At 45.7% G+C, this 15899-nt stretch overlaps 1 protein-coding gene and 1 long non-coding RNA gene across 5 annotated transcripts in view; one reads left to right on the forward strand and one right to left on the reverse strand.

Annotated features, from left to right (window-relative positions):
* Window positions 1–218, forward strand: part of LOC139057232 (wnt inhibitory factor 1-like) — a 39671-nt gene extending 39453 nt beyond the window's left edge. For all 4 annotated transcript variants that reach the window (XM_070535094.1, XM_070535090.1, XM_070535091.1 and 1 more), the window contains one exon: window positions 4–218. In XM_070535094.1, coding sequence (XP_070391195.1) covers window positions 4–138 — 135 coding nt within the window. In that variant the 3' untranslated portion in view covers window positions 139–218. The remainder of the gene's footprint in view (window positions 1–3) is intronic.
* LOC139057233 (uncharacterized) lies at window positions 109–14685 on the reverse strand. Its single transcript, XR_011512647.1, has 3 exons — window positions 14554–14685; window positions 12920–13063; window positions 109–244 (listed from the first exon to the last, which is right to left on the reverse strand). It is a non-coding gene; the product is annotated as an uncharacterized lncRNA (long non-coding RNA).
* Between the last annotated feature and the right edge of the window lie 1214 nt (window positions 14686–15899).

Raw genomic sequence — 15899 nt, forward strand, 5'->3', positions numbered from 1 at the left:
CAGCTCTGCGACGAAGGCGTGTGCAGGCAACAGTGCTTGTCACGACAAACTGGAAATGCGCGAACAGAGTCCTTCTGCGAGCGCAACTCGTGCCACTGCAGGTACAGCAGGGTGGTGTTCACACCAAACAAACGCTAGATGAGAGCCACCACGTTGACCATCTGCAGTCTTCCTTCGAGCACTTGTGGCAGATAAAGCGCCCAACTTCGTAAACACGAGCATTGTGTGACTTCTTTTCCTTTTCCTGGAAAAAACGAAGAAGATAATGATAAGAAAAACACGTCGAGCCACCACCACCTTGCGGAACTCGTTTAGAGCGATACACATTTTTACATGATTCCTTCGTATACAGCGATAGTTATTTGAAACACACGAGTTCATTCCCAAAGGCGCCTCATAGGGATACTCCCATTTCTTTTGCTTGCCATCCGATGACACGCATTTGCCTTAGGCACTGTAATGGCTTGAACTTCTTTCTCTCAGTGTGGAGGAAGGTTCACCGTGTACGAGTGGGGCAAAACACATTACGGGATGAGACCGATTTGTTGCTTAAGGTGGTTACTACAGGCGATGATAGCCTGGTAGTATGTGCCGCCGATTGCTCCGCCCGTGTGTCTCTTTCCCGGAACAGGGATCTGCTCTCACATGCCTGTGGGTTCAGTGTCACGTATATATGCGAGTAGAAGACAGATTTGCCCCATGTTGGTGCATGCTCTTGGGCGGCAAGACAAGAATTAAAGTACTGACACATATTTTAGAAGTTGGAGAGACTACCACATGCTTTTGACTCATGAAAGGGTGACAGCAAGTCTGAAGATTAGCTAACGATCACAGAACATTTTAATTTTATGGTAGCGTTGGTCTCGAAACGACGGACCTGGCGTCACCGACATTACTGTAACGTCATGACAGAAAGCGAAATTTGCTGACCTCGTGTGGCAGTAAGGCAACGTATGCATGACGTTGCTCTTCAAAAAAAAAATAAACAAAAGTGCTTCGTTTGTTTAGTCTGGCCTTTCTCAAGCGTGGCAGACGCTGCGATCGCATGTCGAACGATGAAGTTTATCGTTCATGAAGTAATTAAGCACCGACCTCCCGCGTACTGAAACTGCTTTGTAGAAACAAGTATTATAGGTTATTTAGGACCTCATAACGATTACTTGTGTTTCATGTATATAATCTAGCTATTCAAAAGTTTAAACCTTCATTTACCGCAAAGAAATACCAGTCGAAAGTGAGGTGGTAGCGCTCATTTAAAGCTAGTGGACCAAAACTGAGCAGGATTATCACTGGCCTTCGTGAGCGGAAACGATCGAAGTTAAGGCTCTGTGTGTATAAACCTTCACTTATTCGCACCATTGACTTCTTCTGTAAGCTTTAAAATATGTTCGTTTCCTCCATGAGAAATGACAGCACGTCGTCGAAATGCCTTGAATATGCCTGAGAATATATATATATATATATATATATATATATATATATATATATATATATATATATATATATATATATATGTATGTATATGATGATATGTAGTGTTTAATGGCGCAAGGGCCAAGTGTGACCAAAGAGCGCCAAGACAATGGTGATGAACACTGAATGGACTAATGGCTGATGTTACGTGGCTGTAGAGAGGCCTAAAACTGAGAGCAATAAGTTGCATAAAATACACAAGGAATAAAAATGTGAAAATGACTAAAGTAGGGTATGTTATAAGTATAGGATGTACAACAACGCTGTAATAGCGTTAGATGAATAAAAATGAACAGGTGATTGTTGTTGACGAATAGCACAATAGCCTCAGCGGGTCCCTTGAGTACAAGGGCCTGGAGGCATCTGCTATAACATAGGTTCACATCGCAACCATGGCCTCTCGCAAGAGGCCGTGTTACGAATTTCTTGGACAGAAAACGTGGAGTGTGTCAACGTCGTTTAGAAAGGCTAAGGTAGACTGCATGTGAAATAGCGGTTCTCTGCCTAGAAACAGTGCCAGGTGAAGTGGTATATACTGACTGTATGCTAAAGGGAAGTGTTTTTTCCTCTCGACTTGTGTTTCGCGGCATTCTAGGAAGACATGTTGAACACTGAGTGTCTCCCCACATCTACTACACATTGGACGTTCACCGTCGCTCAACAAAAAGCTATGTGTACCGTAAGTGTGCCCTATTCTGAGACGACAGAATAGGACATCACTTCGTCTGGACTTGGTCAGTGATGGCCAGTATCCTAAATGTGGCTTAACTATGTGGAGTTTATTAAGGGTTTCAGCGTCCCATTTATGCTGCCAGTAGTTTCTGAGTTTTTTCCGTAAGTATGGCTTTAGGTCTGAGACCGGAACGGCTACGGACATGTTGCAAGCTTTTGTGTCTAAGGAGGTAGCAATTCGGTCTGCCAGGACGTTACCTTCAATACCTCTGTGTCCAGGCACCCAGCATATCGTTACATGTTGGCCAGATGCATAAATAGTACAGAGGAGAGAAAAAAGATCTGCAATTACTGGATTTGTGTGGTTGGAGCATGACATCAATGTTTTCACAACGCTTAATGAGTCTGTGTATATGACCGCTTTATGTAGTTTTAACTGTTTGATGTGTTTCGCAGCCTACCACAGTGCATACGCCTCTGCTGTAAAGATGCTTGTTTGAGGGTGCAGAACATCGGACTCGGAAAAGGATGGCCCGACGGCTGCATATGACACGCCAGCATGTGATTTGGACGCATCTGTGTAATACTCTGGACACGAGTATTTAAATTGTAATTCCAGAAAATGCATATGAATGTGCGCCTCTGGAGCATGCTTCGTTACCTCCACAAATGATGTGTCACAGTCAATAATTCGCCACAACCACGGTGGAAACGGCTTCGCAGAAGCCATTAGACTATTTTCATGAATAGGAACATCCATCTCCTCGCTCAGCTTTGTCACACGGATCGAGAATGGCTCTCTGGCTGTAGGTTTGTTACGAAAGAGTGTTGCAGAGGTCATATTGTTTATGGTGGGATTACAAGGATGGTTTTTGTTAGCATGTACTTTCAGAAAATAATTAAATGTAGAATATGACCGCTGCAGCTCGAGCGACCATTCATTCGATTCGACATAGAGGCTTTGAATCGGACTCGTCCTAAAGGCGCCGGTGGCGAGGCGGATACCAAGATGATGCACAGGGTCCAGCATCTTAAGAGCACTGGGTGTAGCTGAGTGATACACAACGGCACCGTAGTCTAACCGCGATCGTACAAGGCTCCTGTAGAGGTTCATGAGGCATTTCCTGTCGCTTCCCCATGTTGTATGTGACAGTATTTTCAGGATGTTCATTGTTTTAAGGCATTTAGCTTTCAAATACTTGATATGAGGAATGAAGGTTAGTTTTGAGTCGAGTATTATGCCTAAAAATTTATGTTCAGTGTTGAGTGGTATGTGTTGTCCATGCAGCATAATATCAGGATCTTGTATCAAACCTCTCTTTCTAGAAAAAAGTACACAGGAGCTTTTGAGGGGGTTTAGCTTGAAGCCATTTTCATTTGCCCATTGTGAGACCTTGTTCAGTCCGAGTTGGACTTGGCGCTCGCAGACAGCAAGATTACAAGACTTAAATCCTAATTGCACATCGTCTACATATATTGAATAAAACATTGAGGATGGAATGACTTTGTGGAGGGAATTCATTTTCACAATAAAGAGGGTGCAGCTAAGCACGCCTCCTTGTGGCACACCAGTCTCTTGAGTGAATAGCCTGGACAGGGCATTGCCCACTCTAACACGGAACGTTCGGTTGGTCAAGTAGTTTTCTATCATATTTAGCATGTTGCCGCGTATGCCCATCGCAGAGAGGTCTCGGAGGATTCCAAATCGCCATGTTGTGTCATAGGCTTTCTCCAAGTCCAGAAATACAGAGAGAAAAAATTGTTTGTGTATATAAGCCTCTCTAATATTTGCCTCAATGCGAACTAGGTGGTCTATTGTTGACCTACCCTCCCTGAAACCACATTTAAGGGGATCAAGTAGACGGTTGCTTTCCAGGAAATAGATTAGACGCCGATTTACCATCTTTTCATATAACTTACACATGCAGCTTGTTAGCGCTATTGGCCTATAACTACTGGCTAATGCAGGGTCTTTGCCTTGCTTATGAATTGGGATGACAATTGCTTCTTTCCATGAGGATGGAATATGCCCAGATACCCACATGGTGTTGTAAAGGGACAGAAGTGTGTTCAATGTTTCTGGATGCATATTCTTGATCATTGCATACATTATGCGATCACTACCTGGTGCTGAGTTGCTGCAGGAAATGAGAGCAGCCTTCAGTTCAGCGCGATTAAAGGGACAGTTGTAAGGTTCATCTGGTGCGCATTTTCGTTCAAGGCGCTCTCGCTCTATGCGTTCCTTGAACTTTAGGAAAGTTGGCGAATAGTGTGATGCACTAGAAATATTTTCAAAATGCGTACCCAGGAAGTCTGCCTGATCTTTCATGGTGTTGCCTTGAGCGTTTACTAAAGGAAGCGGTTGTGCTTCCCTGCCCTTTAACCTGTTCACCCTGTTCCATACCTTACCCTCATCTTTGTAAGAGTTGATACTACATATGTATCTTTCCCAGCTTTCTCGCTTAGCACCTCGTCGTGTTCTTCTGCCCTGTGATTTCGCCTTCTTGAAATTAATGAGGTTCTCCGTAGTTGGAGAGTCACGAAGCAGGCTCCAAGCTTTATTTTGTTTTTTCCGTGCCTCTTTGCATGCGTCATTCCACCAAGGCAAACGACGCTTATTGGCAAGTCCGTTAGTTTGTTTTATGCATTTTTCAGCGGCGTCAATAATAAAAACTGTTAAATATGCCACAGCATCATCCACGTTTAAAGAAGTAAAATCATCGTACTGTAAATATGTGATCTCTTGAAACATTTCCCAATCCGACGAGTCGATTTTCCATCGGGGAATCTGTGGAGCGGGATCAGCTCGTTTTGTTAAAGTTAAAAGAATAGGGAAGTGGTCACTTCCGTATGGGTTTTTTACGACCTTCCAGTCAAGGTACGTCATTATAGATGGAGAGGCTATGGTTAGGTCTATTGATGAATATGACTTATGTGTGGTGCTATAAAAGGTGGGTTCTTTTTTATTGAGAAGAACTGCACCGGTACATAAAAGAAAGTCTTCTATAGTACGCCCTCTTGCATCACAGCGCGAGTCGCCCCATAGCGTATTATGGGCGTTCACATCACCTGTTAAAATGAATGGTTCCGGAAGCTGATTGACTAGTGTTTCAAGATCCCTTAGTTGCAAGCGATGTTCGGGTGGTATGTAGAGGGAACAGACCGTAACCAACCTGTCGAAAAGAATCGCCCTAACCGCTACTGCCTCAAAATTAGTTTGAAGGTGGAGGTGTTGGCAAGCAACTGACCTCTGGGCTATAATAGCCACGCCACCAGACGCGGCATGGCCATCATCGCGATCTTTGCGGAATAATGTGTGTTGTGTTAAGAAATTTGTATTTGATGTTTTCAAGTGTGTTTCCTGAACGCAGAACAGCCTAGGATTAAATTCTTGTATTATTTCTTTGATATCATCTAAGTTGTTTAGAATGCCACGGGCATTCCAATCAATAATTTGTACAGCCATTTTATTAGGATGAGAAATGTTCCGTGTTCAGGTGTGTAGTGGCGTACTTTAGGTAACAGGACCGTCGTCTGGCCCTGTTATGGGTTTTTTGTTTGTTTTGGCGAGCTCGAGAGAGCCATGCCGGTGTTTCGGCACCAAACGTGCCGGTGTTGTGTCCATTGCCTCCTGGGAAGCACTGGACGCCCGCGCGTGCGGGCTTCTAGTTTGTTTGTCAGACCTCGCCTGGCGAGGCGTGGTCTTGAGGCCCGACGTACCCGGGGTAGCCGGCCTGTGTGTCTTGGTAGGTGGCGCAGGTTTAACTGCTTCCACCTCGGGGGCGGGGGATGCCACAGCCAACGACTCGCTGTGCGCGGGCCGGGCAGGTGGCGCAGGCCGGTGCGGCGCTGCCCCCTGACGCGTCGCATCGGCGTACGTTTTGGTGTGGAATGGGGAGCACCTTTTTCGTGCTTCCTTGAAGGAGATGTTTTCGTGTACTTTTAAGGTGATTATTTCCTTTTCTTTCTTCCAGTTGGGACAAGATCGGGAGTATGCTGGATGTTCACCTTCACAGTTTACACAGTGAGGTGTTGCTTCACATTTATCTGAGGCGTGGCCTTGGGCTCCACATTTCGCACAAGTAAGTTTACCACGGCAGCTCTGCGATCCGTGGCCAAATCTTTGACATTGGAAGCATCTTCTTGGATTAGGGATGTATGGTCTGACAGCTATCTTCGTGTATCCAGTTTCTATTGTTTGTGGCAGATCGCAAGTGGCAAATGTGAGGATCAGGTGCTTTGTAGGAATTTCCTTATTTTCTCTTCGGATAATGATTCTTTGAACGTTAATTACATTTTCCTCTTTCCAGCCTTCTAACAGCTCTGTTTCGGACAAGTCGATGAGATCTGCATCAGATACTACACCGCGTGCTGTGTTCATAGACCGATGGGGTGAAACGGTAACAGGTATATCTCCAAATGCCACAAGTCTGTTTAGTTTGCTGTGCTGTTCTTTATCATGGATTTCAAGGAGGAGATCCCCGCTCGACATTTTGGTGACCTTATAGCCTGGGCCAAGTGCATCAGTCAAGCCTTTAGCAACAAGGAAAGGTGATACGGTTCTAGCTGGTTTTTCTGTTTTTTCGCTGTGAACGACTTGGAATCGGGGGAAAATTTCTTTTGGTTTGAAGAGGCTTAGAATTTCATCGGTGCGTCCCCTCTTTTGAGGGTGACGATCAAGCAGACGTGGAAAAGCAGGTGTTCCCATAATATTTCGGACATTTTCGGCGGCAATGGCGGCCACCCACCATGGAGCCCAACAGGGGGACGCTGTAGCACTTAACGTGTAAGGCTGCAGACGCCAGCCGTGCATTGCTGCTATAACCCAATATACCATACCCAAGGGAGGGCACATACACAAGGTTAACCCTAGCCGCCTAGAAAATTAGGAAGTGACGGAAGAGACGAGATGATAGGACAGTAAAAGAAAGAAGACAGGAAAGAAAAAGATTGAAGAGGGGGACAGGAAAAGGCGACTGCCGATTTCCCCCGGGTGGGTCAGTCCGGGGGTGCCGTCTACGTGAAGCCGAGGCCAAAGGGGTGTGTTGCCGCCGCCGAGGGGCCGTAAAGGTCCAAACACCCGGCATTGGCTCAACCCCCAGGATCCCCTTTTCCCCGGACACGGCTAAGCCGCGCACGGCTACACGCGGGAGGGTCCAACCCTCGTGTGCTCGGGTACGTGGTGTCGCAACACACCAAACGCCTGCTTACGCAGACGCCCCTGCGGGGATATATATATATATACCACATGGACACATCTTGGCGGCGCTCTCTACCGTGTCCGAACGTTCCCTTTTTGTAAATATATTGTAAATGGTTTTATACACGTAACATTTGGTGGAGGTGCGGTGTACCCTCGTCTTCTTCAGAACGGAGCTCCGAAGCGGACGTCACATCCAGCTTGTGACAATGCCTTCTGGGGACGACACTTCATCTGCGCCTGCACAGGCACAATCGACTATAGAGACGCAGTTCGTTGCCCTTCCACATCCGCATGAGCCCGGCACATTCTCCGGTCTCGATGGTATGGACGTACAAGAATGACTCAGCATATACTAACGTGTGAGCAAGCGCAACAGGCGGGACCCAACCATAATGCTAGCCAATGTCATTTTCTATCTGGACGGAAATCCGCGCGTTTGGTTCCAAACACATGAAGAAGAACTTAGCTGGGAGATGTTCAAGCAGAAGCTATCCGACCTTTTTGGCAATCCCTTTGATCGACAGCTAGCCTTCAAAAAGCAGCTCGCTACCCGCGCCCAAAGTGTTAATGAGTCAAAGGTCTCCGATGTTCAAGAAATCATCGTCCTTTGTCCCAAAATCGACACGTCCATGGCAGAGTAAGACAAAGTAGGACATATCCTCAAAGGCATTGCGGATGACGCAACTTATCTCCTGATATTTAACAACGTTTCTACTGTCGGCGCCATCATAAAGGAACGCCGCCTCTTCGAGCTAGCGAAGGACCGCCATGTCGCCCATCAATTTTCCCGCCTGCCGAATACTGCCGCGATATCCTCGCGCATCGACCAAGACAATGTCCATGTCTTGGTCGATGGCGACGCCATTGCCCATGCTGACTACGCAAGGCAGCTTGCCCGTACTCGTCTGTTGGCATCACAAGAAAATCAAAAACGTGTTTACAATCAACGGCACCATGACGTACACTTTTCACCAGGTTCCCTTGTGCTCTTTTGATCCCCTTCCCGTCGATTGAGACTCTCGGAAAAACTCCTTCCTTGCTACAAGGGCCCTTACCGCGTCTTACGTCAAGTGACTCATGTCACCTATGAGATCGTCCCCATCAGCGCTACCATGTCACCTGGCCTCACCTAACCTGATGTCGTTCATATCGCACGGCTAAAACCTCACCCCGTTCTTCATTACAGTCCCGTTTGACACACAGGGATGGTGCTTTCTCCACTTGGGGTCGTGTTATATACGATGAAGCGAAGACAACGACGACGGTCCTGACGACGACGAAAAGTGGACAGTGCCTGGCTGGGCTCTCTTCCATCTCCACCAACGTTCGCTCTTTTTAAATATATCGTAAATATTTTTGTACGCGCGTGTATATATATATATATATATATATATATATATATATATATATATATATATATATATACACGAAGAGAGAATTCGCAGTTTCTAAAGTGATCTTAACAGTACTTGCTGCCTGGGATCGATGAGCCGCCGCTTTCCAGTCGGCATGGACGCCACGCCAACAACGGAAGTTGCACTACTGTAAACCTGTATATACTTTCCCCCTTTGACTTCTGAAGTACTTGTCCGTTTTTAGTATGCTTTACCACAAATCCTTACACGGAAGGCTTCTGCCAATGGTAGCGGAGCAAGCCGGCGCGCAGCGCAGGTGGGAGGTGGTTAGGTAGGTGCCGCTTTAGCGGCCGCAGAGCAATAAAGATTGACATTTTCGTTTATTTAATGTGTTAATGGCATGCTTATTTATTGTAAAATATTCATTGGGGGCTATACAGAAGTTTATATTCATGATTGGGCGAAACATACTAAGAGGGGGCCCAGGTGGCACGCGCTGTAAAGATCGCCTCTCTTTTAGATTATCCGATTTCCATTGCCATAACAAAGGCTGCAAAATGAGTCAGTGAAAGTTCTCATCTGCAGATATGGTTTTAAATCGCCCACTATGAGCCATTATATTCTAGTGTTGCCAATATTTTCTGAAGCGTGTCGCTGAAGTGAGACAAAAAATGTAACTAAAACTGTCGCTATAACAGGGATGTGGATTTTAGGAACGCACTTTCTCTCCCTTCTTTCTATTCCCCTACTCCCTTTCCCCCCGCGCTGGCTATAGCCAACCGGACTCTTGACTGGTTAACATCTCTCTCTCTCTCTCTTTAAGAACATAGGCGTTTTTAAACACTCCCGTATAAATGGAACGAAAATATTAGGCGCAACGTTAAGGTACAGAAAGAGGGCGGTGTGGATCGGAGAGCAAACGGGAATAGCCGATATTGTAATTGACATTAAGAGAAAAAAACGGAGCAGGATAGGCCACGTAATGCGCAAGTTAGATAACCGGTCAACCATTAGAGTTAACTGGGTGCCAAGAGAAGGGAAGCGCAGTCGAGGATGAAAGAAAACAAGGTGCGGTGATGAAATTAGAAAATTTGCAGTTGCAAGTTGGAATCGGTTGGCGCAGGACAGGGGTAATTGGCGATCGTGTACATAAATATGATGATGATGATGATGATGATGATGATGATGATGATGATGATGATGATGATGATAAGCTAACGTGAAGTAAATAATTTACTTATACTGTCACGTTGGTCCAGTCAACGTTACTAGACTAGCTTTAGTAACGTTGGGTCCAGTGTTCGTGCAGCTGAAGGAAAACAGTGAATTTACCAGCAGTTTATAGAGGCCTGTACATTTACTAATGTATTTAGTATAAGGTGGGCGAATATTCGAAGCTAGAATACGAATACTTCGTGCGTAATAATTTATTCGCATTGGAAAATGAACTATTTAGTATTTTGGAATATAGAAACTAACCTAGCATTTCGCAACAACCGGCTTTTCAAATCGGCTTACTGCTTACCGCCTGCTGAACAAAGTATCGCAAAGTACAACTATCAGCAGCAAAACAGCGGCAAAGCTTTGCAGCAGTGAAGAAACAAAATAAAATCGGCAATTCAAGATTTGTTTTTGGTTTCGCGGTGGAAGTATGCCGCTCCTTAACCATCCAGATCTCGTACACATACATCAACACCCAAGAAAGCGTGGACGTGGGAGCTGCCGTAGCACAAGTGGCAGTGCAACGCGAACGTAATGCGGAGGCTGTGGGTTCGGCTTTCACCGTCGGCGTTTTTTTTTTTTTGCAGCCATTTTTCATTTTTACACTTCAATTAAAAACTACAGATGACTTCCCCTATGCTTTCCTTTTCTTCATTATCGGTTAATTTCATGTGGTTATGACCAACAAATACGTGCGAGCGTTCTTACAAAAACGGAGCCCTTACAAAATCGGGCCCCTCGGTTACCCTTCTTTCATCCAATACATGAAAACCGGCTAATTTTGCTTCTGGCCTGGCAATTAGTCTTCCTTGCAGTCTAATCATGTAGCAGTTTTATCTTTTTGCGTTACAAACAGTGATGTTTTCCTCGTAACAGGCCCTTTATTGTGTTGAGCACAAAAATACCTCATTAGCTCTTTCCTTTCCTTTTCCATAACTTCCAATATTTTTTCAACAACCATTTATTTTGTTATTTTGGAAAGTTGTTCATACATCAGCCTGTTATTCTTTGAAAGCTTGTTTGTTACCACACTCTAAAAGTGTCAGGGAGCTATTCGTGAAGTTCTTTTCATGACAGTTGTGGTGATCTTGTATTTAAAACAATCCTAATTGTGTGTCATAGTGGACTGTCTATTCAGTACAAGGGTGTTCCTAATTATACCTAAATAAATATTCATGCTGTAAATATGTACATCTACGTTTGCCTATTCGGTTTTATATTCCACACTTATTATTGGTGTTCGAAAAAGTCAATAATAGATCGCCTAGATGTAATATTTACGTAATGGAACCTAAAAGCTTAAATACTTCATTACGTTCACATTGGAAGTTTAAAAAGAGCACAAGCACCGTAGTTTTCCTAGCATGATGCACTTAGTCTGTTCATTATCCCTAAGTTTTTTGTGCTTCTGGACGTTCGTGGTAGCAGAACTAGGCTCTGTGGAACGCGCTTGGCCGCGTGCTTCTGACACGGTGATGACAATTACCCGAGTTTTGCACAGGTTCAATATCAGATTTTCGCCCTTGGCCTACTTGAAAACCACCATGAAGTACTGATTGGTCCGAAACCCGCGAGAAACGGTTCAGTTGCATGAGAACGAGCTCAGACATTCCTATATGCCGATATGTCTTATTCATCCGCTATGTTTTAAATCTGAACACAAAATTTATTCGATTTGGTTTTGTTTTTGGTCTTTGACACGCTTACGCGCGTCTACCAATCGAATAGATTTGGTGACACCCCTGAACCCGCAGCGTTTAAACAGATTCGCAAAAGTTCTGTAAATAACAAAGAAATTTCGATTTTGTGAGGACTATGATTGCTATAATGACCACTGTGCTCTGAATAAAAATCACAATGTGGAGGCTACCAATGCCAATTCAGGCAACCGTTCATTCGTCACGGTCACGGAGCCTATGCACCGTACAGCAAGTTTCGGCCGCTTGCATGTACCTTTTGAATTTTAAACTTCGTTCTAGAAGGCCATTTTTCAAGCAACCTTCCTAACTTATAAGTCGTTAAATCGCCAATTGTTTATTCAAGTCACTAAAAAAGTAACTTATTGCTAAATAGAAAACATTGCTGTAAACAGACAAAATAAAAGTCGCTACACCTAGCGGGAAGATCGATTAATTGGAAAAAGTGATTAATTACCGGTAAACGATTACCGGTAAATGCAAATCTCATTTTGCGTTTTCAAAGGTGGTTGGATCAGACGGCCCAACAAGCGCGGGTTGATGCACGGAATGGTAGATTAAACTTCTTTAGGACTGCGCAGCGACAGCTTTCTCAGCAATGCAGGCTTGCAGGGTTCGTCCTGCAGACGTCTCGCACCGCAAAGCATTACCTGCTTAGTGCGGTCGGCCGAGCACCATCTTCTACAGCACGTGGCGTTGACGCCCAAAAGACAATCCTAGCCGCCCGAGCAGGAGATACATAATAAAGAAATATGTATGTGGGCGCAATTCTGATAGAAAACTTGACATTAGCTGTTGTTTTGTTGGGTTTGTTGGTGTGCAGCTGATAGTGTCCGCCTTCAGAAGTGGCGGGCATGGGGGGGGGGGGGGGTCGAATGGCCTACTTTTCCCTTCCACTTCTGACTGTGGGGGTAGGAGTATGACTCCCCCCGAAACGGTTGACGCGCCTATGCCAAGCATGGCGTCACGCAGGTACAGGTAAATATAAACACATCTCATTCGATGACCACGATCACTCGCTGTCACAATGCTGGCATGATGAAGAGTGCCAGCAGCGAGAAGAGAACGCCTCGTGCTGCCTAAGTTTCACCGCGAGAACACCTTTCACGACCAAATAAATGAAAGCAGTCCTGAAAATACTGGGAACCTCAGCTGCATTGGGGTTCAATTGCACTATTGCCAGACCGAGTAGCCCGAATCAATCCCTAGATCAAGACTTTACAGCTATACTGCAGACTTGCAGAGATGTGGAAATTTACCAGCTATTACCGAGTAGACCCTGTGTGCTATATACATACCGGTGATGAGTGCCCTGAAGGATCAATGTGGCCGATACTCCGCGTGCAGCTGGTGGAGAGGCCAGACCCCCATTATCAGGGCTTCAAGTGGCATTCTGCAGGCTCGAGCGATCTTGGTTCGGACTCCAAGCGCCATATTCCCGGCTTTAAAAGGTGGGGAGAAGGAGTTAAAATGAGTTGCTTTGCCCCCCCCCCCCCCCCCACTCCCTATCTGAGAGCTGGGGTTGGGCAAGTGCGCCTCCTGCCACCCCGGTATACAGTCATATGTCCCGGCTGACGCCTTGTTGTCCCTTAAAGAGGCCCTGTAACACTTTTCGAACACGTTAAGAAAACGCTCGCAATATGTACAGAATGATGCTAAGTACAGGGAGTCAAATATATTTCTGCTGCATGTGTCAGGGTGCCCACAATCTAGCATAAAAGATCATTATCTGTTTCCTGCGGCTTTCGAGGCTCCCTCTATTATGTGCAGCCTAAGACGTCATATATATAGCCCACAAACCATAAATGCACTGGCGAAAGAAGCTAATGCAAGAAAGGAGCAAACAACTATAGCATTGCTATCTGCGCAACCCAAGCTGGGAAGAAACGTTATGCTGACGAGAAACAAGGAACGTAAACATACTCTTTATAGCTCCCTTAATAGCAGATGCATAAATATATAATTCTGTGGGAATTATTTGAAAGCCATCACACTCACTACAGTGTGTTCTCAGCTTTGAAGGAATCGTCGTTTGTTCTATAGCTATCTGAACGTTCCCATTTCCTTTCCAGTTTCATTGTTTTCCACTTAATTTTAGCCTCATAGAGCAGTATGCTCACATATGCGGCTTTAAGAACCTAGACATGCGAAATACATGAGGTAATGTAGTACACATACAGCCCTGTACCGTTGGCGCTTCTTGTTTATTTCCAGAAGTCGGCGCCCGACTTTGATAAACAACGAAGCAAAGAAAAAAATTCGAGAAAGAAAATAAAGCTGCGACTTCTGCACTGCCAAGCCTATCTCTCCGCTTGTACATATTTATCGTTCAAAACATTCCTTACCTCACCATGCGCTTGCATATATGTGCATAAGGCATTCTTGCAACGGTCCTCGCAGACTTCCTACCGCTACAGAATTCCCGAAGCATATGTAAAGTTATACGACATGTCATTTGTACACTACCTAAAACTTGAAGTGAACCAGATTGGAAAAGTGAAGTGAAAAAAATTGATGTTAATGAATAAGAAGAGCGTCAATGAAAGGAGGCCCACTTCAAGAACACTTCGCTGCGCGGAACGAACGTAACGAAAACTCTAATTCACCACCAACGACCTGCTTACCCTTGTTTATGTGCATTGTTCTCGTGCAACGTCCAAGCTCTGATAATTTATACATCTATTACCTCTGGTAAACACTAATCGGTTTACCGTATAATATTTTATTTGAAGATATAGTAGTAAAATTACACCGTTCAGCTCGAGTTGGAAAGTTGCGCCGTAACCCATTGCGCCAAGAAAGCTATAACAAAGGTAAGCACTGTTCGCCCCTCTTTCTTCGGCATCAAAGCCACCTCCAAGTATGAGTGAATGACAAAATTCAGTGCACTTTCCCGATTAGTTCAGGCTCAGATTCGTTGAGTAAGACGTACCCAGAGTCAATGCCGCCATAGCTGATTACCTATAGCGGCCCGCTGAGGGTCCCGGCTATCCCAAGTTGCGGCGAGCTGAGCGCACGTTTGCGCTGCAAGCGCTCCGCACATCTTTCCTTAGCCTAGTTCACATGCCTAAGTGAAAAAAAAAGGAAAATGCAGAAGCGGCAGAAGAGAGCGCGGCCAATAAATCACTCGCAGTTCAGGCGAACGCCGCGCAATTATACAGCACTGACCCAAGAGGATCCGTGTACTACACTCGCGCACGTTATCTTCCTGAACAGGTGGCTCTATAGAAAGAAGAACGTGCGGCGGAAGTCTTCTCGGCGTCGGAAGAAAGGGCACCAATCACGGGGCCGCCTTTCATCTCACTTCTAGTCTCGCCAAAGTTTCGCCGCCGAGAGTGCGCGTGACTTTCATATTATACCGCATATGTATACCACACTGTGGCCCCGAGGGGCGGCTGCTCTAGACACACACACACACACACACATCCTTCTTAGACGAATATACACTTGGGGTAACGTCCTCGTAAAGACCACAGGCATCACGATGAAAGAACGCCGCGCAAAATGAAAACGAACGAACAAAAATAATTTTAGGGTGCGCTGCAGTGAAATCGCGCCAGCAACATGCGCTTCTATTTCGTAAGCATTCTAGGGCTACTATACCCTCAGAAACCTGTCCGCCCGTCCGTCTGTAACGCATGATACTATGCGCTCGATACGTATACACATGGAGCGCATGCATATTATTGTTACGTAGGAAGACGCAGACGAAAAGCTATATACAAGTATATTTACAAGGGAATACGCCGGACTTGGCCAATGGGCAACAGCCCACGCCAGCCTCCCGTCGTCGTCGTCTTCTTCTCAATGCTCGCTTCTTCGTCATTGCAAATACTGTTCCGTAGCACTACCCCCGGCGGTAAAGGCGCCGTCCCGGAGCGACTAAAGGCCGGACCCGGAAGCAGTGTAGTAAGCCTTGAGCCTACTGACGTGCACAACATCACTAGATGCCAGAGTAGAGGACGAGGTTGAACTCACAGGAGCAATTTCGTACGTCAATGGCGTCACCTGGCGCAGCACGCGGTAGGGCACTGTGTATCGCATAAAGAGCTTTTCTGAAAGTCCGACGTGACGAGAGGGCGACCACAGGAGCACGAGCGCACCAGGCGAAAACTGTACGTCACGGAAGCGAGCGTTGTACTGACGCTGCTGAGTGGTTTGCGAGGCCGTCAGTCGAGTACGGGCAAGCTGGCGTTGTTAGGAATGGCCTGCCGAGGTGCCGACAGGCAAAGTTTTCTCGGTTCACTGCAGCTGGGAGCGTGGCGAGCTTCCCCGAAG

The sequence above is a fragment of the Dermacentor albipictus genome, chromosome 3, assembly GCF_038994185.2.
Source record: "Dermacentor albipictus isolate Rhodes 1998 colony chromosome 3, USDA_Dalb.pri_finalv2, whole genome shotgun sequence".
NCBI classification, from domain to species: domain Eukaryota; kingdom Metazoa; phylum Arthropoda; class Arachnida; order Ixodida; family Ixodidae; genus Dermacentor; species Dermacentor albipictus.